The sequence below is a fragment of the Lepidochelys kempii genome, chromosome 8 (assembly GCF_965140285.1).
Source record: "Lepidochelys kempii isolate rLepKem1 chromosome 8, rLepKem1.hap1, whole genome shotgun sequence".
NCBI lineage: Eukaryota > Metazoa > Chordata > Testudines > Cheloniidae > Lepidochelys > Lepidochelys kempii.
This window is the reverse complement of record NC_136387.1, coordinates 8,995,447-9,021,665: the sequence shown is the minus strand read 5'-3', so window position 1 is coordinate 9,021,665 and position 26,219 is coordinate 8,995,447. Positions and strand designations below refer to the sequence as shown.

At 44.4% G+C, this 26,219-nt stretch overlaps 1 protein-coding gene across 11 annotated transcripts in view; it reads right to left on the bottom strand.

Annotated features, from left to right (window-relative positions):
* The window catches only part of RASGEF1C (RasGEF domain family member 1C), a 116,547-nt gene that overhangs the window by 43,640 nt on the left and 46,688 nt on the right, over positions 1-26,219 (bottom strand). For 8 of the 11 annotated variants that reach the window (XM_078853984.1, XM_078853982.1, XM_078853985.1 and 5 more), the window contains exons 2-4: positions 21,320-21,426; positions 4,332-4,514; positions 2,280-2,402 (exon numbers count right to left, since the gene is read on the bottom strand). In XM_078853984.1, coding sequence (XP_078710110.1) covers positions 2,280-2,402; positions 4,332-4,508 — 300 coding nt within the window. In that variant the 5' untranslated portion in view covers positions 4,509-4,514; positions 21,320-21,426. The remainder of the gene's footprint in view (positions 1-2,279; positions 2,403-4,331; positions 4,515-21,319; positions 21,427-26,219) is intronic. The other 3 variants (XM_073355428.2, XM_073355429.2, XM_073355430.2) reach the window with 1 other exon arrangement.

Sequence of the window (26,219 nt, the reverse complement as noted above, 5' to 3'; positions counted from 1 at the left end):
ACATCAGCTCACCTAGAGGATATCTGCCTACTTTTACAACAGGCGACATAAAAAGCAGTAGCAACGTCAGTACAAACTAAAATTTCATACAGACAAGGAATGACTTGTTTATACGGCTCTATATACTATACGCTGAAATGTAAGTACAATACGTATATTCCCATTGATTTATTTTATAATTATAGGGTAAGAATGAGAAAGGCAGCCATTTGTCAGTAATAAGGTGCTGTGATACTTTTGTATTTTTATGTCAGATTTTGTAAGCAAGTCGTTTTTAAGTGAGGAGGAACTTGGGGATCCGCAAGACAAATCCGACTCTTGAAGGGGATGGAGTCGGCTGGAAAGGTGCAGAGCCACCGCTGTAAACAGCAGCTACACTTTTATTTACAGAAAACCTGGACCAAACCCAACAGCTCGCCTCGGGAGCATGCAGCGGGGAAACGAACGTGCACCCTGTAATCAGGGAAAATTAGAGAGTTCTGCTCCACAGCCTTCTGCTTTCTGAAGAAGTTGGTTAAAATGCGTATTTCAGCTTCCCGCCAACAACAGGTTTCAATGTACCACAGCTCTATCAATAGTCACTGCCAGCTAGCATTAGCAGACACATGCTCAAGTACCAGCAAGTGGCTATTATGGAGAAGGCTCTGGTGGGAATTGCAAGGATTTGGGAGTATTTTTGGTCCAGCGGGGTAAACTGATCCTTACTAAGCTTACAGACTGAAGGAGAGACTTTATGCTGGTCACAGGACATGACTCAAGAGAGTATTTGCTACTGAGGCTGGGTGGGAAGGATGCTCATAAGCAGGTCTTCCCAAAATTTGAAAGCTTAGCCCCACTCTAGGGAAATCAAATCAACGGGGCCCCCTTTCCCTGCACCAGGCCTACCCAAAATGAGCTCCCTCTCAAGGTAGATGGGGTAGATCTTCATAATATGATACTTCCTCTCTTTTCTTACAAGCTCTGATGAGCTGTGGAATACTTAACAATGCTCACATTGAAATGACCATAAGTGGCACCTGGGTTAGCACCCATGTAAATGAGTACAGCACTTCACACCTCAGAGCCATTGTTTCAGACTTTGCAAACACAAGCAGATATTTCTATTGCGCACATAAGCAGCAATTTTCATGTGCAAGTCAGGCACTTGGAGAGGTGACTGCTTTTACACATGCAATCAGCAGCCTGTGCAAAAGTGGGTGCACAGATTTGGAGGGTGGGGATGAGTATCGGGGCCATAATGTAACAAAGTGTTCTCAGGTTAATGGTTTCATGCAGTTGCATAAATCTTGAGCCAATGCAGAGATTACCAGTTTGAAAGCAAGAGATGATGATCCTGCCAATAATTTTTATCATTCTGGTATTTCAGTAACAATAGTATCAAATGACTGATGCACAATCTTCTCCGCTCCACCAGGCCTGTCATCAACCAACGTGCCATCTGGGACAAAACACACCTCCGATGTACTGGGTAACTCCTCATTGACACGCTCATGAAAGTTGTGATGCAATCTGGCACTGGATGAGTTAATCTTCTCAATTCCAACCTCCTCATAGGCACTGCCAGAGGAGGAGTGTATATGTACATACCATATCAGAATCTGCTACAATTCTCTGGCACAACAGGATGAGCTAAGATGCAAGAACAGCTTGGATTTTGTCATTCTGTTAGCTTGTCACAACCTTACTATTACTTAAACATGGTTCCTAGTGTGCTAGATATAGCCAGCTGTAAGAATGATCTGTCAGAACAGAGACCGGAAGGTTAATGGGTAGTTGCATGCTATTATTTGGAGATCACAGTGGCAGGTAAGCCTGAAAGGAATTGTTACATACTGTACCAGAAGCAAGAAAGCAAAAGGCCAGACGTATTAAGTAAAAACGGGAAAGACAATGGTTTGCTGACATGGGCAATTGACAGCGTGCAGTTTAAATCCTACCTCCTTGCATCCTGTAGGCTTGATCAGAGCCTTAAAGAAGTAAGAAGGGAGATCACCTGGGAAGTCTGAGACGGGGTGGGGGAGGGGAAGGGAGGTTAGAAGACTATTTGGAGGGACTAGCGCCTGGAGCTCTGCTCTTGGTTATTGATGGTATTAATAGGATGCCACTATGTCAGGTTCTCAGGAACAACAATAACCCATATGGGACTGGTAACATTCAAACAGGGAGGAGACAGGAGGACAGATGCATTAAGGACAAAATCAGCAGCGTTTTCCATCAGCCCTAGAGCTCTCTGCTCTTTGCAAATGTCACGAACCTTCTCGTGGTAGAACTGAACTAACCTTATCCAGTACCGGGTCGTCCAGTCGCTGCTGCTCAATGCACTTGTGACAAACTCGGGACAAAAGTTCATGAGGTTCAATGAAGAGTCTTGAACTCAGCAGGAATGTAAAGATATAGGCCTTCTGGGGAAATGAAACAGTCAGTCCTACTTTAAGACAGCTGTACAGTGTGTAAGATTTACCAGAAAATATCTTGACATCCATATTTAGATTTTCTCCTTGTCACCAGACAGAGATGTTGCTGATTCCTCAGGTTACAAGTATGCAGTCACCAGAGTCCACTCTCTGCCTTGAGTTTATGTATATTTGCATACATAAAGAAGTTTAAACTGTACTTTCTAAACATCTCTTCCATTACACTGAAGGCAGTGGGATTGCACTGGTGCAAATGAGAAGAGCATATGTCTAAAAGATGCACGGATTTCTGACCTTGACAACAGACTTTATTACATCTCTCATAGCCCCATTATCATATATCTGAGCACCTCACAGTCTTGAGTGCCTTTATTCTCATGTCACCCCTGTGAGGTAGGGCAGTGCAATTATCCCCATTTTACAGATGGGAAACTGAGGCACAGAGACTAAGTAACTAATCCAGGGTCAGACAAGAAGCCTGTAGCAGAGCAGGGAAATGAACTCAGTTCTCCCAAGTCCCACACTAGCACCATAACCACTGGACCATCTTCCTCTCTTATGTCAGTCTTTACTCCTTGTGATTTAAACCCTTCTCCCAACAGCAGCGTGTGCTACCTCTATAACTCTCACTTCCAACTCTTGCCAGCCCAGGCACCCAAACTCATGGCAATGATCTGTCACTAGATTGCAGGGCTCGCCCTGCCAGCATTTGGTAAGATTTACTCTAGCAACTTTCCAGAATTGGTTTTAGAGGCCAAGCTGTAGGAATGTCATCAGCAGCCCTACGAGTCACTGCCACTGTGGAGGGGCAGGTCTGTGAAGTATGCGGTTCAATTGTTTACAAATATATTTGTACTGTGAGTTTAAAGCATATGCATGAATCTCAAGTGAGAATCCTTAAAATATTGTGCAAAGTTGCTTTGGGTCCATAACCCCCAGGCGGCCTGGGTTACCATCCGGCAGCCCCACCAATGTTCCTGAACAGCTCATGAAATATTTCACATCATATTGGGACTACTAAAAACCCAACAACCGAATGTGTCCATGACCTAGTTTAATTGCTTTTCTCATTTTTCAGTTAATCTGTTTATGTTCAGGTGATCACAAACAGAGCAATTGCTAATGTAAGACGCTGCCTGTACTGCACTGATAACTTTATAGCTCCGCAGAAGTCAGTCACACTCTATGATTCTTCATAATACAAGTCATCCCGCTGGGACACATTAGCACTGAAAAGTTTTCCAGACAAATTCTTCCCTCAATTCCTCTGGGGCTGTGAAAATCCACTGAAGTCAATCGACTGCATTAGTGCAAAAGAGGAGGATTTAGCTTCTTGGATTAGATTCTCAATGCATCAGTGGAGTTACTCTGGATTTACACTGGTGGAACCCAGATCAGGACAGTCATATGGGCCCTTGGGCCCAGAGACTGTAAGAACGTTGGGCACAATACATCCTAGGTGATTATTATGAATGGGCATGAACCGTGGCTCTATTTTCAGTAAGGGAATGCCTCTCACACACAGAAGCCTGGGCAATTTTAGCAATTGCTGAAGTTCTGCAAATTTACTGCCTGTTCTGGCTTAGAGCTGTTTTTTGCTTCAGTCTAGCACTAAACCCCTCCAGGATGCTCTTCTGTTTTGCCCCCATGCACCAGCTCACTATTCTTTAACACCAGAGCTTTACTTCTTGGTGTCTTACTTAAAGCAACAGATCCCCAACCTGAAGCTCTCTCATGGAAACTTAATCACAAAGCTGTTCAACGGCATTTAAAGCAATGCATCAATTTGCCAAGCTTTAATTGTAGGTCGCTTTAAATAAGCTCTCTTGATTCAAAACCCATGCATTTACATTGTTGCATAAAGCACTGCCCCAAGTCAACAAAATTAAACTGTTTACTATACTATGAATTGCTTACTTCAGGGTAGTAATCAGTTGTAGGTATAAGATGTTGGATCAAAGCATCAAGAGATGCGGAGGCAAGGTTTCCATCCTGGAAGATCAGTCCCCCTTGATCATCTTCTTTTGCTGAGTGCAGATGAGGACTGAAGCCACAGGGGGTGAACATACTGATAGAACTCAGGGTTTGGGGCATGCCTCCCTGAAACAGAGAGAGATTCGTGTCAGAGACCAGAGCGATCTGATCTACTCCCATAAACTCGAACAGCTTCCCTTTCCAATTAAAACGCCCCCAGCCATTAATGAGACCAAGGAGGGTTTCTGTTTACAAAACCAGCATGATTTCACGGCTGTGTGATGTCCTACACACGCAGCATTGCTTCTGCACCACATCTGCTTTCGGAAAGTTACTGCTTGAGCACAGAACACTCAGCTCCAGTTTTAGGAAGAGAAGAGGGCGGCACCTGCCTAGGGCATCTGACTGAAGAGAGCGCCCAAACTACCTTGAGCCCCCCCAGCAGACAGTAGTGGAGAAAGTTTGCAGGAATTTGGTACACTATAGGCCCTTTAAAGAAGATCCTGTTCCCCTCCTGCTTTAGGCCCTGGAGATTCCCATGTAGGAAGGGGGACGCTTGGGCTTGAAACCCAGGACCTCCGAGGAGACAGTTGGAGGCTGTAGGCTGGAATTTCCATGTCCCCTGGAGCAAGTGGCGGCTGGTTCTTCATGCCCGTGGAGCTATTGCTAACATGCGGAGTAGGAGAAAGGGGAGGGGTTTCACCTCTGGCTTGCTGGATAAGGGTCTTGGGGGAAAGGCTGACGATTCCGTGGTTCTCAGGAGATGAATGAGTGGAGGCAGGGTGAGAGCAAACAGTGAGGAAGGAGCAGCACGTCAGGTGGAGAGAAGTACGGTAGGGATACTGTGAGAGGTGAGATGGAGACGGTGTTGGGAGGGGAGGCAGAGGAACAGAGTGTGGGAGCCGTAGAGGAAAAAAAGGAAGGAATACAAAAGGAAACAAAAGAAGGAAACATGGAACTAGAAGGAATAATAGGAATGTGGGAAAGGACCAGAGAAGGCATTAGCATTATTTAGGCCAAGATTTTCAAAACTGGATGCCTGAAATTATGTTCCTAGGTCCACATTGAGCCACATAAGTGTCTTAATTTCAAAGGTACTCAGCACCCACAGGCTTTAACAACAGCTGCTGGGTGCTCAGCACATTTGAAAACCATGCAACTTATTTAGGGGTGTCAATGTGGACCTAAAAGCAAAACTTCAGGCTTCCATTGTTGAAAATCCTGGCCTTTGTTCCGTTCCTATTCTCTGTGCCGGCTGGCACTCCAGGGGCGTCTCTCCCATTGAGATGTATGGAATGATTTGATTGTTTAGACTGTTGACCAATTGTTTAGTTTTTGAGTTGGTGCAAGCAACATGGTAGATTTTTCCATGTAGGCCTCCAACACACCTCTAAGCAACCCTGATGACACTGCTCAAGGTGAAAAGGAGTACTTGTGGCACCTTAGAGACTAACCAATTTATTTGAGCATGAGCTTTCGTGAGCTACAGCTCACTTCATCGGTTGCATACTGTGGAAACTGCAGCAGACTTTATATACACACAGAGAATATGAAACAATACCTCCTCCCACCCCACTGTCCTGCTGGTAATAGCTTATCTAAAGTGATCATCAAGTTGGGCCATTTCCAGCACAAATCCAGGTTCTCTCATCCTCCGCCCCCTCCCAACCCCCACAAACTCACTCTCCTGCTGGTAATAGCCCATCCAAAGTGACAACTCTCTACACAATGTGCATGATAATCAAGGTGGGCCATTTCCTGCACAAATCCAGGTTCTCTCACCCCCTCACCCCCCTCCAAAAACCACACACACAAACTCACTCTCCTGCTGGCAATAGCTCATCCAAACTGACCACTCTCCCTACAATGTGCATGGTAATCAAGGTGGGCCATTTCCTGCACAAATCCAGGTTTTCTCATCCCCCCACCCCCATACACACGCAAACTCACTCTCCTGCTGGCAATAGCTCATCCAAACTGACCACTCTCCAAGTTTAAATCCAAGTTTAACCAGAACGTCGGGGGGGGGGGGCGTAGGAAAAAACAAGGGGAAATAGGCTACCTTGCATAATGACTTAGCCACTCCCAGTCTCTATTTAAGCCTAAATTAATAGTATCCAATTTGCAAATGAATATGAGAATATGAAACAATACCTCCTACCACCCCACTGTCCTGCTGGTAATAGCTTATCTAAAGTGATCATCAGGTTGGGCCATTTCCAGCACAAATCCAGGTTTTCTCACCCTCCACCCCCCCCCACAAATTCACTCTCCTGCTGGTGATAGCCCATCCAAAGTGGGGTGAAAAAGCAACTCTTTACACAATGTGCATGATAATCAAGTTGGGCCATTTCCTGCACAAATCCAGGTTCTCTCACCCCCTCACCCCCCTCCCAAAAACCACACACACAAACTCACTATCCTGCTGGTAATAGCTCATCCAAAGTGACCACTCTCCCTACAATGTGCATGATAATCAAGGTGGGCCATTTCCAGCACAAATCCAGGTTTTCTCACCCCCCCCCCCACCCCCATACACACACAAACTCACTCTCCTGCTGGTAATAGCTCATCCAAACTGACCACTCTCCAAGTTTAAATCCAAGTTAAACCAGAACATCTGGGGGGGGGGGTAGGAAAAAACAAGGGGAAATAGGCTACCTTGCATAATGACTTAGCCACTCCCAGTCTCTATTTAAGCCTAAATTAATAGTATCCAATTTGCAAATGAATTCCAATTCAGCAGTTTCTCGCTGGAGTCTGGATTTGAAGTTTTTTTGTTTTAAGATAGCAACCTTCATGTCTGTGATTGCGTGACCAGAGAGATTGAAGTGTTCTCCGACTGGTTTATGAATGTTATAATTCTTGACATCTGATTTGTGTCCATTTATTCTTTTACGTAGAGACTGTCCAGTTTGACCAAAGTAAATGGCAGAGGGGCATTGCTGGCACATGATGGCATATATCACATTGGTGGATGTGCAGGTGAACGAGCCTCTGATAGTGTGGCTGATGTTATTAGGCCCTGTGATGGTGTCCCCTGAATAGATATGTGGGCACAATTGGCAACGGGCTTTGTTGCAAGGATAAGTTCCTGGGTTAGTGGTTCTGTTGTGTGGTATGTGGTTGTTGGTGAGTATTTGCTTCAGGTTGCGGGGCTGTCTGTAGGCAAGGACTGGCCTGTCTCCCAAGATTTGTGAGAGTATTGGGTCATCCTTTAGGATAGGTTGTAGATCCTTAATAATGCATTGGAGGGGTTTTAGTTGGGGGCTGAAGGTGACGGCTAGTGGCGTTCTGTTATTTTCTTTGTTAGGCCTGTCCTGTAGTAGGTAACTTCTGGGAACTCTTCTGGCTCTATCAATCTGTTTCTTTACTTCCGCAGGTGGGTATTGTAGTTGTAAGAAAGCTTGACAGAGATCTTGTAGGTGTTTGTCTCTGTCTGAGGGGTTGGAGCAAATGCGGTTGTATCGCAGAGCTTGGCTGTAGACGATGGATCGTGTGGTGTGGTCAGGGTGAAAGCTGGAGGCATGCAGGTAGGAATAGCGGTCAGTAGGTTTCCGGTATAGGGTGGTGTTTATGTGACCATTGTTTATTAGCACTGTAGTGTCCAGGAAGTGGATCTCTTGTGTGGACTGGACCAGGCTGAGGTTGGTGGTGGGATGGAAATTGTTGAAATCATGGTGGAATTCCTCAAGGGCTTCTTTTCCATGGGTCCAGATGATGAAGATGTCATCAATGTAGCGCAAGTAGAGTAGGGGCTTTAGGGGACGAGAGCTGAGGAAGCGTTGTTCTAAATCAGCCATAAAAATGTTGGCATACTGTGGGGCCATGCGGGTACCCGTAGCAGTGCTGCTGATCTGAAGGTATACATTGTCCCCAAATGTGAAATAGTTATGGGTAAGGACAAAGTCACAAAGTTCAGCCACCAGGTTAGCCGTGACATTATCGGGGATAGTGTTCCTGACGGCTTGTAGTCCATCTTTGTGTGGAATGTTGGTGTAGAGGGCTTCTACATCCATAGTGGCCAGGATGGTGTTATCAGGAAGATCACCGATGGATTGAAGTTTTCTCAGGAAGTCAGTGGTGTCTCGAAGGTAGCTGGGAGAGCTGGTAGCGTAGGGCCTGAGGAGGGAGTCTACATAGCCAGACAATCCTGCTGTCAGGGTGCCAATGCCTGAGATGATGGGGCACCCAGGATTTCCAGGTTTATGGATCTTGGGTAGTAGATAGAATATCCCAGGTCGGGGTTCCAGGGGTGTGTCTGTGCGGATTTGATCTTGTGCTTTTTCAGGAAGTTTCTTGAGCAAATGCTGTAGTTGCTTTTGGTAACTCTCAGTGGGATCATAGGGTAATGGCTTGTAGAAACTCGTGTTGGAGAGCTGCCGAGCAGCCTCTTGTTCATATTCCGACCTATTCATGATGACAACAGCACCTCCTTTGTCAGCCTTTTTGATTATGATGTCAGAGTTGTTTCTGAGGCTGTGGATGGCATTGCGTTCCGCATGGCTGAGGTTATGGGGCAAGTGATGCTGCTTTTCCACAATTTCAGCCTGTGCACGTCGGCGGAAGCACTCTATGTAGAAGTCCAGTCTGCTGTTTTGACCTTCAGGAGGAGTCCACCTAGAATCCCTCTTTCTGTAGTGTTGGTAGGGAGACCTCTGTGGATTAGTATGTTGTTCAGAGGTATTTTGGAAATATTCCTTGAGTCGGAGACGTCGAAAATAGGATTCTAGGTCACCACAGAACTGTATCATGTTCGTGGGGGTGGAGGGGCAGAAGGAGAGGCCCCGAGATAGAACAGCTGCTTCTGCTGGGCTGAGAGTATAGTTGGATAGGTTAACAATATTGCTAGGTGGGTTGAGAATTGTAAAAAGAGTGTAGATGTCTTTGTTAGTAAGTCTGCAATAGCCCTCCCATAGCAAATAATTGCTACTTTTTGTACACTCTTCAGACACTGTGTATTAAATAGGAAAAGACAGCCAAATCCCATCTGTTATTTCTAACACTCTGCATGTTACGTCTTGTTTCTATGGCAATAATCCCAAGAAAGATTACATGTGCGTACAGATCAAGAAATAAATCTCATGGATATGGACTATCTGGGCCAGGAATAAAAAAAAGTTAAAAAGCTATACATTTATATGACACATTCTTGCGTCAATGCAAAATACAGAATTCGGGGTTATAATTAATGCAAAGCAATTCCTCACTGTCAGCACCATTTTTATTATCTAATAGAAATGTATTTGAATAGGATATTGCCTGAACTGTTGCATTGTTCCACAGCTAAATAAAAATGGCACGTGCAGTCGTTTTACTTCCTTCTTAAATATTGGTAAAGAATTAAGCTCCACTCCCTGTCCTGTTTTGGTGCTCCAATTAATGTTGCGTCTCATTCTGAAACACACTGGCATCCCCCTTTAGAAGATGGGCCACTGGAAGATAACAGCCTACCAACTGCTACTGCCTAATGCACTTGCTTTTAGCTCAAGCGGCAGAGGTCTGTGTTGCAGTGCTGAAGCCTCTGGGTTCAAATCCTGCTGATGATTCATGGGAGATGTTGCTACAATTGCTGCAGAGTTTGCATGGGATGAAGGATGACTGTACAAAAGACTAACAACTCTAGTGACAAAGTTCTGGCATAAAACTTCCTTATTCATGCTTGAGAAGGTCACTGTCAAGTTGACTTGAGGTTAGGGCACTGACTTAGCTGGTTTCACTGTTTTACAAAACTATACTGCTCTTTCCTTCCTTTTTTAATGTGAGCCTGAAGTATCACTTCGTTAGCAATATGGAAAAATGAGAACTTCCTTTACAATAAATCTCAGGCAGCATTTTTCTGTGCATTCTATCTAGTTTACGAGCGATGCTTTGGGTGACCTGTGCTGTCAGTCATAGTAATGAAGGAGACAAAGAGGAAAACGTTGATTGCAGTAAAAACAAAACAGAAAAGACATTTGTCTCATTCTACCTGCCATGATTTATATAAAGGGGCACATGTCTTGTCTCGAGGTGTTGCAATATTGTCCCGCTCCTGGAATGTTAAAGTGCAGCGAGCAGATATCAATGTGATAAGATTAGGGCTGTCAAACGATTAAAAAAATTAATCGCGATTAATCACACTGTTAAACAATTATAGAAAACCATATATTTAAATGGTTTTGGATGTTTTCTACATTTTCAAATATATTTATTTCAATTACAACATGGAATACAAAGTGTACAGTGCTCACTTTATTTTTTATTACAAATATTTGTGCTATAAAAGACAAAACTGTATTTTTCCATTCACCTAATACAATAGTGCAACCTCTTTGTCATGAAAGTTGAACTTACAAATGTAGAATTATGTACAAAAAATAACGGCACTCAAAAATAAAACAATGTAGGACTGAGTGGACTTGTAGGCTCTAAAGTCTTACATTGTTTTGTTTTTGAGTGCAGTTAGGTAGCAAAAAAAAAAATCTACATTTGTAAGTTGCATTTTCATGATAAAGAGATTGCAAATATTTGTAATAATAAATAATAATATAAAGTAAGCAGTGTACACTTTGTATTCTGTGTCGTAACTGAAATCAATATATTTGAAAATATAGGAAAACATCCAAAAATATGTAATAAATTTCAATTGGTATTCTATAGTTTAACAGTGCGATTAAAATGGCAAATTATTTTTTTAAATCATGATTAATTTTTTTTAGTTAATCGTGTGAGTTAACTGCAATTGATCGACAGCCCTCGATAAGATCAGTGCTTCCTTTTTAATTGAAGCAACTGCTAGTATCACAACAACCCAACCAACAATGTCTTTGCACAAAAATGCATGTTAGTCCACACAGCTTCTTCTATGGAGTTTGGATACACTTGGCTGCCCGTGGCAATAGCAACACTAGGGCCCTGTTTCAGGAAAGCATCCCTATTCAGCAAGGCACTTAAGCACGTGTTTAAATGCTTTAGTGAACTGAAACTCAACTATGGCAACCAGCACTTGGCCTTTCCTTTCAGTTCAGGGGGGGTTCTTCAGACCTGGAAAGTTCTACAATGAGACTTACTGAGAGACTGGTGCCTTAATGGTGGAAAAGCTGCTGCCAGGCAGTGGATCTGAAACCAGGTCCCACACTCCTCAGGCTGGAAGTGTTGCAATAGCAGCACGTAGAGCCTCTGGTGGGGATGATGAGGACAAAATACCTTACGTCTCTTGAGTGACCACCTTGGCTGCTGGGCTGTGGAGAGAGTATCCTTGGCAGGAGGTCTTGAGTAAGTGGGAGAAGTCCATACCCCAAAGAAAAAAGAATGAATCTGATACAGACTTGCAGCACAAATACCACCATTCAAGCCACTTATGCATGGCATAAGTGGTAGATTTAAGGGAAGAGACGTTGAGCTATGTGCTCATTTCTGATCTATTCCAAACGAGGAGGGAAAATGTGACGCTGGGGCTCTTTCCGTCTTCCTCTTGATCACACAGAAACCTGCTGTAAAGAATATGCTCAGATGCCATAGCTCTGTGGTTAGAGAAAAACAAGGCTAGGGAGGAAGGATGGTCCGGTTGTTGGGTACCAGCTAAGACCTGGGAGATTTGGGCTCGATCCCCTGCTGTGCAACAGACTTTGTGGGAGACCCTGGGCAAGTCACTTAGCCTCTCTGTGCTTCAGTGCCCTACCTGTAAAATGGGGATAATAGCTTTGCCCTGCCTCACACAGGTATGGGGAGATTAAATCCATTCAAGATTGTGAAGCGCTTTGACGAGAAGCACTACATAAGGGTTAGGTGACATCACAGAACGTGATGTCCTGCATCACAGAACAATAGGGAACATTCTCCAGTGCCCACAACTTGTGCCCTCATTTACACCACCGCCCAGGGAATGTAAATCAGAACAGTAGTACTTTTCAGAAGTATAAATGACCACACAAAGGCAGGAGGGGAGGGGGGCAATGGATAACCTGGCCCACTGCCACCTGTGTTAATCACAACAGCCCTAGATAGCCAGCCCTTTCCTTGCTTATTTTTATACACTTTACTACTAGGTATCTCAGTGACTCCCAGACACTGGGGAAACAACAGCATAAGCTGTGTCGTGGTATGCTTCTTTAACTCTCTCCAGTGTTAGGGATAGGATGTATTCAAGGCTTCTCCAATAAGGAGATACCACAGCTCAGGCCATATCCTGTTCTAATACGCGAATATTAGAGAATAAAATGGAGCTTGCCAGAAGTAAAGAATTACACAGCATTTAACATAACACTGACTCCCGTATTTCCATTGTGGAAGAAATGTGGGACCATTTCTGTCTAATATTAATAACTAAACCATGGACTTTTAAATCACATACCTACTCTTCTCCTCTTTTTCCTGTCTCTCTCTCTCTCTCTATTCTTTTGACCTTCCTTTCATTAGATTCTCTAGTCTTGTACTGAATATTACATTATAATATTTCACTGTATTACATATATTAAAAAAATTAAGCTACCTCAACAGAAATAAGAGAATGATGTCAATATATTGATTTTTAGCTTTCTTTCTCCCCCACCCCATCCTAATCAGGACAACTCCATATTCCAATTCAGAGATTTTTATCCTGTGATCCTTTAAAAGTGGCACCTGATGATATCAAGTTACATATAAAAATTCTGCAATTTTTACATAAAAATGTGTACCAATGAGTTGTGCCCAATTAAGCATAAGCCAAGAAAGGCCTTAAGGATTTGAACCACTGAGCTAAAAGAGTAGAACCAAATTCCAACTGGTGCTGTGCAAAGACGCCTACTACAAATTCTGCATATGGCAGGAATGGGAACAAGAATTTCCCACCCCAGTCTCGACTTCCCCAAAAGTCCAAGCAGAAGCCATGCAGCAAGCCTTCTGGGAGAGCAGCGGCAGTTTCAGACCAGCAACGTCTCTTGCACAGGTTATTCCTGCTCGTCTCTGGGCGTTTTGTGTGCAGAGCCACCACAGACTGGAATGGTTGCCCCTATTAACCAGGGGGATCAGACAGCTTGCCCCGGGTAAGTATTTGGCAGAGCAGACAGTGGAGAACAGACTTTCTTGCTCATAGGCCTGTGCTTCAACTTGTTACACTTCCTAACCTCAGAAACAAGAGAAAGATAGTGGGCCGAATCTGCCTTTGTTTGTGCCTGTATTTTGTCCTTGCAGTCCAGGAAACTATCTGGCTTCCATTACTTCAGGTTCTTAGCACCTCCCCAAAAGATTATGGCTGGGAAGTATTTACAGGATTTACCTCACTTTACAGGTGGAAAATTCTGATGCTCTCAGCACTGTCACATAACTGCACTCATACTAACCCCGTTACCAGTGCACATACAGACCGTCTGTACTAAATGCAGGTTAACCTTGCCGAGATCATCATTAAAGGCTTTGTGTTAGAGCACGAGACTGAGAGGAACTTCACGCGTGCATCCGTTTTCTTAACAACCCTGCTAACAAGGGTACTAATGGTTATGAGCTTTTTATATTATGTGGACGCAAAGGGCCAGATTTTCAACAGACTTTAGGCAGTGCTTAAACCGATTAGGCGCCTACCTCCTATCGATGTCAAATCGAACCTGATTGGGCACTTTTGAAAATCTCGGCACCTCTTGGTGCCTAAACACGTTTAAAAAATCCGTCCCCAAAAGCCCCAACCTAGGGAGCGGAGCAGAGCTCAGATTAATGCAGAGGTTGCCAACCCTTTTCATAGCATTAGCCACTGTAAATAGCAAGAATGCCTCCCCTGCCATTGGCATTCTACACACAGTCCCAGAGCATTGTTCTAAGGGTCTGATACACTATGGTGCTGGCCAGAAACTGCCACTTGATTTCCTGGCATCAGTCACATGACCTAAGGCCAAATTCCAAAGGCAAATAAATACCCTGTCCATGTCCACTGACTCCAGTAGCTGCTGTTACAACAGTCCCTGTGGCAACGACAGCTATTGCTTACCTGGGAAAGTAACATGAGGGAAGCAGTTAATGTATTTCCAGCTGGCTTTGACATGTTAAGTGTTTTATCCTTTTATCAAAAAGTTAATCAGCAACATTAACTTTTGATCTTCATTTCATTTCCCCTTCTCAGCTGTCTCTCTCTCTTAGATGAAAACAAAGAGAGCCAGCCTCATGTGAGCAGCCATCTCTTACTGTGGACTGCACTTTGGGAAGAACTGAGTTAAAGGGTTTTCTCTCTTGTAAGAGCATCACGGGCTGAAAGATGGAATCTTCTGCACCAGCTGGCCCGGCTGGCTGTGCTTCTCTGTACATGGGGTTTAACCCAGTGGATTCATGAAGCGCATAGATCTGCTACGGAGATCTCTGTGCACTGCAGAGACCCCTGTGCAACCTCACCATAAATCTTTTTCCATCTATTTTATTATTATTTGTATTACACTAACACCTAGATCGGGTGCTAGGTGATGTACAGACACACTGTAAGGGACTATACCTGCCCCAAAGAGATCATAGGCAAAATAGACAAGACAAAGAGTGGGATAGGAAATAGGCACAAAGCAACTATGCCACAGATAGGAAAAGACTAAGTTTTCTGACTGCCAGTCCAGGGCCCTATTTATGAGGCCACAGTATCTCTCTAGGGACCGAGTTACATTTGAGATCAGTGCATGAGTGGCTTGGAGAAGGCCTTCTCCATCATTGCTTTTGTCTGCATGAGCTTTGGTTTAGCATTCTACGTTTGAACTAGGTAGAAACAATTTTGATGCCGAATCCGGCATGTCACTTAGGCATATGTTGTCAAAAACTTCCATTACTTTTAACTCTGCAGACAGTTTCAAGGCGAAAACCTGTGCCAGGATTTTTACGCCGTTGAGAAATGTGTTTCTTGGCATGAAGATTCCTCCTCACCCCTGGCTGAAGGAGAAACATCTTTAGAAAGCAGCCCAAGCTAGTTTTGACTGGATAAATATACCTATTTCAGAGAAGCCGCATTGAGGGCCTGTAGGTATCAGATGAATACACCGGTATTTTCATCCTGGATTTATAGTCACTTTCTCTCCAATGCCTCACAACTGTTGGGGATTAGCTTGATGTTTATTGTGAGGGCCTATCACAAACATTAGAAAAATCTGCTACACTACTAATCTCCTGTTATGCTGAGAAGCAGCAGGGGACTCCATGGGGCTGGTGTTTGCCTGTACAGGAGGGTTGGAATAAAGCTGCTTTTGCTTTTCCCACTGATAGCTAAGCTAAAATTTGTTAAAGCTTTAGCTCATCTTGACAGCGTTCAAACCTTCTGTATCTTCCTGTAACTTGTATTGCCATCTTGCTGGCCTCCTTCCATAAAAATACAACTTACTCTTCTCCAGCAGTAGATTTCTGGCTACCATTGCTTCTCTCAATAAAACCTGCTCTTGTCCAAAGCCCGATATGAGTCACTGCAGAGTGCAAAACAGCCGCTGTTTACTCGTGTGGTCACTGCCCTGACACCATCAATTTGTTAAGTATTTTTGGAATACGAAAGGCATGGTGTGAAAACAACATGCTAGCTGATCTCTTTTTCACTAATGCGCATTCATTAACCTCTCACTGAGTCAGGGTATACGTCTGCATTGTCTCGGCAAAGTTAAAATAAGCACGTCTCGGTGTCATAATGTCGAATGTGAGCTGTGGGAGCCAAAGATTTTTGTTTTTAATAAAAGCAATGGTTTTAGAACATGGTGGTACATTTAGATTTTCTAACACAGTCTTTCCTCAGGTAAATTCTCGATGGGAACAGGGGTTTGTTTGCATAAGGACTGAGTGAAAGCTAAGAAAGGACCTCAGGATTTGGCCAAAGTTACTGAATCATATCATATAGTTGCATGCAGTAGATATCCATACTGGGAGGGTCTCTCTTATTAAAGAGATGAGAAAAAATGGAAAAATTCTGCTTCAGGTCTCGATGTCAACGACAAAGTTCAGCAAAACTCCAGCCCTCAGATGCACCTGTCCAATTTCTCGTCCTCAGAGCCTGCTTCTCCAGGGGCCAGAGCTTCACACTGGTGCCATGCTGTGGTCACGTTTCCTTCTCAATGCATACATCATGTCACTTGCAATGCACCTGACATTTCAATATAGTGTGTCTGCCAGACAAGACTTAGGCCTGGTCTATACCTAAAAATTAGATTAGGCCTAGCTGCATCACTCAGGGCTGTAAAAAATTCCGCATCCTATGCAATGCCCACTACCCCACACTGTAGATGCAGCTAGGTTGATGGCGAGGTGGATTAACTACATTGACAGAAAACCCCTTCCACTGCTGTAGGAAGCGTTTATGCTATGGCACTAGAGCAGCATATCTGTACCACCCGTAGGTGTGCCACTGTAGTGTAGACACACTCTTAGTATCAGGGTTGGGCACAGTAGACTAATGGGGCAGTTTCAGGCAGGATCAGGTCTCCGTGTTAACACAGATCCAGATAATGGAAGTGGAAGGATGTAGCAGCATGTGTGTTCTGGAGAAATTCATCATCTGGCAAAACACTGAATGTGAAATAAAGGAGTAATAGAATCACAGACGATTAAGGTTGGAAGAGACCTCAGGAGGTCATCTAGTCCAACCTCCTGCTCAAAGCAGGACCAACACCAGCTAAATCATCTCAGCCAGGGCTTTGTCATGCCAGGCCTCAAAAACCTCCAAGGATGGAGATTCCACCACCTCTCTAGGTAACCCATTCCAGTGCTTCACCACCCTCCTAGTGAAATAGTTTTTCCTAATAGCCAGCCTAGACCTCCCCCACTGCAACTTGAGACCATTGCTCCTTGTTCTGTCATTTGCCACCACTGAGAACAGCCGAGCTCCATCCTCTTTGGAACCCCCCTTCAGGTATTTTAAGGTTGCTATCAAATCCCCAACTCACTCTTCTCTTCTGCAGACTAAATAAGCCCAGTTCCCTCAGCCTTCCCTCGTAAGTCACGTGTCCCAGCCCCCTGATCATTTTCGTTGCTCTCTGCAGGACTCTCTCCAATTTGTCCACATCCCTTCTGTAGTGGGGGCCGCAAAACTGGACACAATACTCCAGATGTGGCCTCACCAGTGCCGAATAGAGGGGAATAATCCCTTCCCTCGATCTGCTGGCAATGCTCCTACTAATACAGCCCAATATACCATTAGCCTTCTTGGCAACAGGGGCACACTGCTGACTTATATCCAGCTTCTCATCCACTGTACTCCCCAGGTCCTTTTCTGCAGAACTGCTGCTTAGCTAGTCGGTCCCCAGCCTGTAGCAGTGTGTAGCCAGACAGCCAGCCCCCCCCCTCAGACCAGCATTGCTGGAAACACAGGAGGAAGCCGGAACAGGGCACTTAACATATATTCCAGCACAGCCTTTGAAGCTGTGAAAGCACAGGTGTGCTGCTACAATGTGCCTCTGGGAGCAGATACAAGGATTAAGCTCACAGCAGGCAGAGGCCCTGTGACAGACATGGCTCTTAGCCCCTACTAAATAGCGTGATGCACACACACCAACATCCTAGGTGGGAAAATATTTACCCTGATAAAAGAAATGTCCAGTAGTCGAAACTTATTGTTTCTCTCCCTTGCAAGTGTAAACTACTCTTGCAAAAGCTGGCGTCACCCCGACAGACCAGCCTCAATTTGGCATAAGAAAGGAGAAAGAGAATAAAGGAGTACAGAGGTATAAGTAGGGGACCTACAGCACCATGATTTTTGAGTGCTTTTCACTATCTATCTGCTGGTCAGATAAGTGACAGCCTCCCAAGGCTTCTGCAGCTAAGAGGGTCCCTACGCCTTGTCCCTTATTCGTCTTTCCGTGGAATTGAGTGACCGATCCTGGCTTGGCACCACTGGAATCGAGAGATGCAAGGAGGGTAAGAAGCACCCACACCTGATCTCCTATCTTTAGCGTACACATATTTTGAAATAGAGCTCTATACTTTGCTTTCTTTCTTTGGGATTGTGGCTTCAGTTTTGTAACTTGTTTGTGTGTGTAACATCTGTACATTTAAATAAGTAGGCACTAGCAATTTTGTAACCACATGATTAGAATCTAGCTTAATAAATTTTGGTAACCATTTATGCATAAGCCTGACTTGTTTTCTCTGGTTTACTGTAAAGCAGCCAACACAATTAAAGAACCTCAGCTGTTTTGGCTCTAAAGCCTGGCCATTAGGTGAGAGTACTAAGAGCCTAGCGTTGAGTTGTGCCGCCTCCATGGGGCAAACTCTTGGGGCACCTGTCAGTCAATCCTGGCTGCCCGCTGCGAAGGAGCTCTGAGCTCTAGCAGTTAAAGTCACGGGTGTGGAGAGGCTCTTAGTGCTGCCATTGGGGCACCTGTCAGTCAGTATTGACTGCCCGCTGCGAAGGAGCTCTGAGCTCTAGCAGTTAAAGTCACGGGTGGTTAAGACCTTGGGGCATCCGTCAGCCTAGCCCGGGCTGCCCGCCGCGAAGGGACAGTGCGTCCTAGCGGTTAAAGTCACGGATGGTATAAACGGGCATAGCTGGCACCTCACCAAACATCCTTGGCCGTCGGCTAACACAGTGCACAGGATTCTTCCATCCTAAGTGCAGCACTCTGCACTTGTCCTTGTTGAACCTCATCAGATTTGTTTTGAACCAATCCTCCAATTTCGCTAGGTCACTCTGGACCCTATCCCTACCCTCCAGCGTATCTACCTCTCCCGCCAGCTTAGTGTCATCCGCGAACTTGCTGAAGGTACAATTCATCCCATCATCTAGATCATTAATAAAGATGTTGAACAAAACCAGCCCCAGGACTGACCCCTGGGGCACTCCACTTGATACCAGCTGCCAACTAGACATCGAGCCGTTGATCGCTACCCATTGTGCCAGACAATCTAGCCAGCTTTCTATCCAATTTATAGTCCATTCATCCAATCCATACTCTTTTAACTTGCTGGCAAGAATACTGTCGGAGACCGTACCAAAAGCTTTGCTAAAGTCAAGATATATCACGTCCACCACTTTCCCCATATTCACAGAGCCAGTTATCTCATCATAGAAGGCAATCAGGTTGGTCAGGCATGACTTGCCCTTGGTGAATCCATGTTGACTGTTCCTGATCACCTTCCTCTCCTCCAAGTGCTTCAAAATGGATTCCTTGAGGACCTGCTCCATGATTTTCCAGGGACTGAGGTGTGGCTGACCGGTCTGTAGTTCCCCAGGTTCTCCTTCTTCCCTTTTTAAAAGATGGGCACTATATTTGCCTTTTTCCAATTGTTCAGGACCTCCCCTGATTGCCACGAGTTTTCAAAGATAATGGCCAATGGCTCTACAACTGCAATCACATCAGCCTGTTAAGGAACAGATTAAGAGAGAGGAATGGAAGAATCATGACCTTGAGATTGACACACTGGGCTGTGATTCAGAAGATTTGGGCTCCACTTCTGAGATCTCCCACAGATTTCCTTTGTTAAGTGACTTGAGCAAGTCACTTAAACTCTCCATGCTTCAGCTCCCCATCTGAAAAGTGAGGATAACAACACTACCTTTCTCCTACTTTGTCTATTGTAAACTCTTCAGGTCAAGGACTGCATCTCGCTCTGGGTTTCAACAGCGCCTACCACAATGGAGCCTGACCTCAGCTCTGGTCGCTAGTCGCTATCATAGTACAAGTAATGAATAACAACAGTACATCCACTGGGACCCATAATACGCAAGGCTGGTTTCTTGTACGCACATTTTTCACACTAGTTTCATGCATTTTTAAGCTATTCATCTTAGCAGAGAAAGACAGTTTAGAAAGAGAATCCTGATCCCTCTTCTTTTTTGCCAGGAGGGGAGCTGAAGAAGGGGGAAAAGATCAGCGGTGTTTCAGAAACGTGAAGGAAAAAGTCATATTGTACGAACTGTTTCAGCTTGCGAAGGCTGTGTTTATAAATGGCTTCTCAGCAAGCAGGGGTGGTGTTAAGAACATTATTATGTATTTGATGCTGATGTAATTAGGAAGCTGGTGGCAGATGTTGCTTCCTTTTCACCAAGCTATAAAACATTCAATTTACAGACCGTGATGCAGTAAAATGGCACAAAATTCAACCTGTCAATCTGAATAATGTTGGGAATGATTAAGTGAGCAATATACTGAAACTATACAATTTACGAATGCACAGGAATCACAAGGGATGAGTGTGGGGCAAACCACAGAGGGGAAACTGACATTCTGGTCTATTCTTCCCTTACTGTGACCCCCTAATTAATACTCATACACCATAAAGAACAGCAGCTGCATATCAGTCTTCCCAGCCCAGCTTCAATATGAGGGAGTCAGGGTTTGACCCAAGGTCCACAGACGTCATTCTAATGACTTCATTGGGTTATCTCTGGCCCTCTGGATAGTGCTAATGTAAAATACAGAGGGGTTTTGCTCCCTGATATGTGCACATCACTGCATCTGAAGTCAGTCAATAGGAGATGTATGCTTACATGTCTTCCAGCAGTATTTGTTCCATCACTGCAGTAAAATGACAATGATCATAGTTGTCGCTGTGTTACAGGTTTACAAGAAATATTTTGCCATCAAAATATTACACTGAAAAACCAACGACTCCCACCAATTATCTAAAAATCTGCTGATAAGTGTGCTACTGAAAGAAGCCCAATTTATAGATGACGGTGAGGCACTAAATCAATTACCAGTACATAGCTTGCAAGAGCAAGGTCACCTTGCTGGGGGAATGTTCCTGTTTACGCTCATATCTGTAAATTTTGTTTGAGAGGGAAAAATGAAACACTGATTAGCATGAATTTGGTAGCCAGTCTGAAGCAGAATGTAAATCAGAAATCGGAAGATTTACGGCCTATTAAATTGAACTCCAATCAAAATCCCATCCAGGCAACAGTTCCCCAAGGGCTTCCATTTGTTAACATCACTTTTTTTTTTTTTTTAATAACTTTCTTTTTCATGTATCAGCAGCAGTAATAAAAGCCCTTTGGTATCAAGCAGAGCAGAAAACACATTATTTACCTTAAAATGCCGTCACTGCTTGGAACCATAATGAACTAGAGCCATCAAGTGCAACACTGAGAAAACACTCAGGTATGAATCCACAGATGCCAAACTTCTCTCTTAATCTGGAAAGAAATTCTGTTCTCATTAAACTGATTTAAGTCTGGAGTATTTCCATTGAATGCAGTGAAGTTACTTGAGATCAACATTGGTGTGAGACCAGAATCTAACCCCGATGTCTATACATTTTAGTTCCTATGCTACTCATGCCGGCTAGACGGTCTCAACCATAACGCCGCCTGTTTAAGGAACACAGGATGGGGCTCCGCTGTATATCTGTAGCCAATTATTATTAGAATGATAGAAATACCGAAAAGGATGCATAAACTCCAGGTGCTCTTGACATAGCTTTAAAATACATTCTAAGTGAAGCAGTACACGTCAAGATAACTCACCACCTGTAGCGAGCGGGGCAACTAAAGACGTTAATTCACCATTCTTTACCCGTACAATCTCTCTCTCCCACCCGTTTTCAAACACCTGGCAAATAATCATGGGCAATAAACGAACTGTCCTGGGTGTGTATATAAAACGATGACATTTTTTGTTTTGTTTTAAGGACATTGAAAATTAAAGCATAAAAATGGGAGAAACTTGAGAGCCCTTGAAAAAATGGAAGAATTTTTACTTATGATTCGGCAAGCACTAACAGTGCACTCAGAACGCTACAAAACACAAAACCCTGGTCCCTGGTCCAAGGCATTTACAAACTACACACCTGATCCAAAGACCACTGCAGTGAATGGCAGTCATTTGGTTGACTTCAGCGGGCTAGAAAAGACTGCACTGAGAAAGGTGATCACTTAGGCCAGATCTACACTATAAACTTACACCCACACCCCTGAGTGATAGAGTTATGCCAGCCTAACCCCCAGTGTAGACAGCACGGTGTTGGTGAGAGAGCTTCTCCCGTCGACATAGCTACTGCCTCTTGCAGAGGTGGATTAATGGGAGGAGCTCTCCTCTCAGCGTAGTAGCGTCTTCACTGAAGCGCTAGAGCAACACAAGTGCAGCTGTTCTAAGTGGAGACATGCCCTTAGATTCCTTTATGTGGACAGGAACGCTGGTGACGTTATATCGATCTGGGCTGGCCGTTATATGAATCATGGAAGAGAGGGGGTTTTAAGAAAGATTTAAAGAGATTTTAATGATGATTTAAAAGCTCTAAATTAAAATTGTTTTGGGACTTGTACAATGATATCTGCTTGGCATGCAACATTCTCCTAATTGTTCTTAAATTAAGAAATCCAACTTTAGAATTTTGATATACTAAATAAATGTATATGATGCACCTACCTTCTGCAGCTTCTGTCACACACAGGAAGCCATTGAATTAACTTCTGTGATTACGTTTCACCATTACATACCCCGCAACCACTATTACTGAGTCAAAATGAATTACAAAGACATAAGAGAAACTGATTTACTGATTGTTTTAAAGGCAGTGTCTTTTAGCATTATTATTTTAACATTTGAAGTCTGAGTCTGCATTACTGCACTTTTAATCCACAGCTAGTCAAAAGACTGAAAATGTGGCTCCGAATCTTAAGAACACCCTGTAGCTCACGAAAGCTTATGCTCAAATAAATTGGTTAGTCTCTAAGGTGCCACAAGTACTCCTTTTCTTTTTGCAAATACAGACTAACACGGCTGCCACTCTGAAAAATGAAAGAAATGTTTCAGATCACGTCTGAGGACATATCCCTGACCCCAGCGAGAAAAGTGATCATTTAACAACCGATTTTCTCTTTGAAATGGATATTACTTTGATAGTGGGAGCTGTCCCTCCCGGCCCCCCAGTTCCTCCCTTCCATTCAAAGCCTGGTTTCGACCTTTGCAGTAAGTTTCTTCTGTTCTTGTTTAGGTTGCTTTTGACACCTTGGTGTTTTCCTTTGACTACTGGGGCCTGATTCTCTACTGCCTTCCATCTTGTCTGGAGTATGAAATGGCACCAAATCAGAGCAGCCACCAAATCAGCAATCTCCACAATGTGGAAATTGCACCTCCAAGCAGTGTACAGTCAGGATGTGTCTACACAACAATAGCTGCACATGGGGCTAGCCCAGCCGAGCTAGCTTGAACCCAGCGAGTGCAGGTAAAGCAGCACTTCAGACAGTGCAGCACAGGCTTCGGCGCGGTGGTGGTGGGGCAGGTGTCCAGCATGGGCCCCGACTACATACTTGGCTTGCTAGCCTGCGCTGAAGCCCACACTGCTCTGTGCTAGCTGGATTCAAGCTTTCGACATACCCTCTGGCCCCTAGTCTCAGTTACACCAATGGAAATCGGGGGGTAACTTTACTGAAATCAATGGAAAGTCACACTGGTATAACAGTGCTTTGGCTGAAATCAGAATCAGGCCCCTTGATGCTACAATGCTGTCAGCCTTGTAGCCGTGCAGATGCCTCTCTTTCCGTCTGAAAGAAGGCCAGCTCCACTTGATGCTTACAGAATTACAGCTGAAAACCCATAAATGAAACAGAAACGCAGTGCGAGGTCCACTCTCACGTCAGCTCAGATAAACAGGCCCCAACAAGTATAAAAGTCTTCCGCACCAAGCAAAGCAATTCCACTATTTATGCAGAGGGGAAAAAAGAAAGCTGTATATCAACAGATAATTACAAGCACAGCTGTATCTGTCCCTGCTGATTACTTGCAGCTAGGTTTGAAGATTCTGTCATCACGCAGCAGGTTGCTCCGAAAGCTGCATGTCACAACACTTCAATCACAGTTCTTTCATTTATTAGCACCTACTGTTACCGGTCTCCTAGTCGAAAATCTTAACATGCATTTGTAAATTGGTCTCTGGAGTCTGTCAGAGAGATTTAAAAAGCAATAAATCATATTACAGATACACACACACACCCCCACATATATATTATATGTGTATATACACACATATATATATACACACACAGACCCACACAAAATATGTACATAAATAACTGACTGTAAAGATTATTTATAACTAATTACCCCAGGAAGAACCAAATCCTACAGCCCACATACATCAGTAATCACTGAACAGCAGCACCAGCACGGCTAGGTACAGTATGTCTGGTAATTAAATATTCATGGTAAATAGGCCCCATGGCCTGTGATGGGATATTAGATGGGGTGGGATCTGAGTTACCCAGGAAAGAATTTTCTGTAGTATCTGGCTGATGAATCTTGCCCATATGCTCAGGGTTCAGCTGATCGCCATATTTGGGGTCGGGAAGGAATTTTCCTCCAGGGCAGATTGAAGAGGCCCTGGGGGGTTTTCGCCTTCCTCTGTAGCATGGGGCACGGGTCACTTGCTGGAGGATTCTCTGCTCCTTGAAGTCTTTAAACCATGATTTGAGGACTTCAATAGCACAGACATAGGTGAGAGGTTTTTTGCAGGAGTGGTGGGTGAAATTCTGTGGCCTGCGCTGTGAAGGAGGTCAGACTAGATTATCATAATGGTCCCTTCTGACCTAAATATCTATGAATCTATGTCAATTTTTCACTATTGTTAAGTATACCATATTGCAATTCATATCTGAGCAGTTACCTGATTAGCACAGAAATCCTACAGATTTTGATTTTTTTAAGAATCCCTGGGTTCGATGCATCCCTTAGATTTATGGTCCCTGGAAAATAAGCGGTCCCCACTGCCCTGGTATGTACAGATGCAGATTAAATACTATAAACAATAGCATTTAGCACTCATCATTGATTTTCATCTGTGACTCTCCAAGAGCTTTACAAAAAATTTTAGAGATGGAAGAACAGAGAGGCTAAGAGACCTGCTCAAGTTCACATGAGCAAGTCAGTGGAACAGAACCCAAATATGCTGACTCTGGAACCAAGGCCCTAGCTCCAGGAACACACTGGGCATGTCTACACTGCAACAAAAGACCCGCAGCAGGCCCGAGTCAGCTTACTTGGGTTTGTGGGGCTCAGGCTGGGGGGCTATAAAACTGCAGTGTTGACAATCTGGCTTGGGCTGGATCCTGGGCTCTGGGACCTCGTGACGGGAGAGGGACGCAGAGCCTGGGCTCCAGCTTTAGCCCAAACGTCTACACTGCAATTTCATATACGTGCAGTCTGAACCACATGAGCCTGAGTCAGCTGATCCAGGCCAGCTTCAGCTGTGCCGGGGGTCTTTTATCACAGAGTAGACCAGGGATCGGCAACCTTTGGCACGTGGCCCATCAGGGAAATCCGCTAGCGGGCCAGGACGGTTTGTTTACCTGCTGCGTCCACAGGTTCCGCCGATTGCAGCTCCCACTGGCCGCGGTTCACTGTTCCAGGCCAATGGGGGCTGCAAAACGGTGTGGGCCAAGGGATGTGCTGGCTGCCGCTTCCCGCTGATCCCCGGGGTAGACGTACCCTAAGGGCCAAATTCTGACCTCCACCAATGCAAGAGTGACAGTCCAAAGGTGCTGTGTCAGTGTAACCAAGAACAGAATTTGGCCTTAAATACAGATCCCTGTTAACGAGGATAAGGACTTATTTTCTCTTCTCATTCCCCAGAGCATTCCAAATCAGAGAGAAGGTTCCTCTTCTATATGGATGTAGGCATAGTCTGTAACAAAAACTCGCTCTCAAGCTTCTGGTCTTACATACCCTTCCAGAGCACCATCTGCACCTGTTCTCAGTGCAGCCACCTGTTATTATGGCATGCTTCCATCCAGCAGCGTAGAAATGCAGGCTTTTAATGAGCTAGCTAACCCATTGCTATTCTAAGGAACAGCTAGCAAGAGATGATAAAGCAGCAACATAGTCGGTAACCAGCCTGGAGTTTAAATGTATTAACTCTGTAATATGCTCAGCCCATGCAAGTTAAATGATCTTTCGGTCAGCTAAGCAGTCTTCTATTTTCACAGGCTAGATT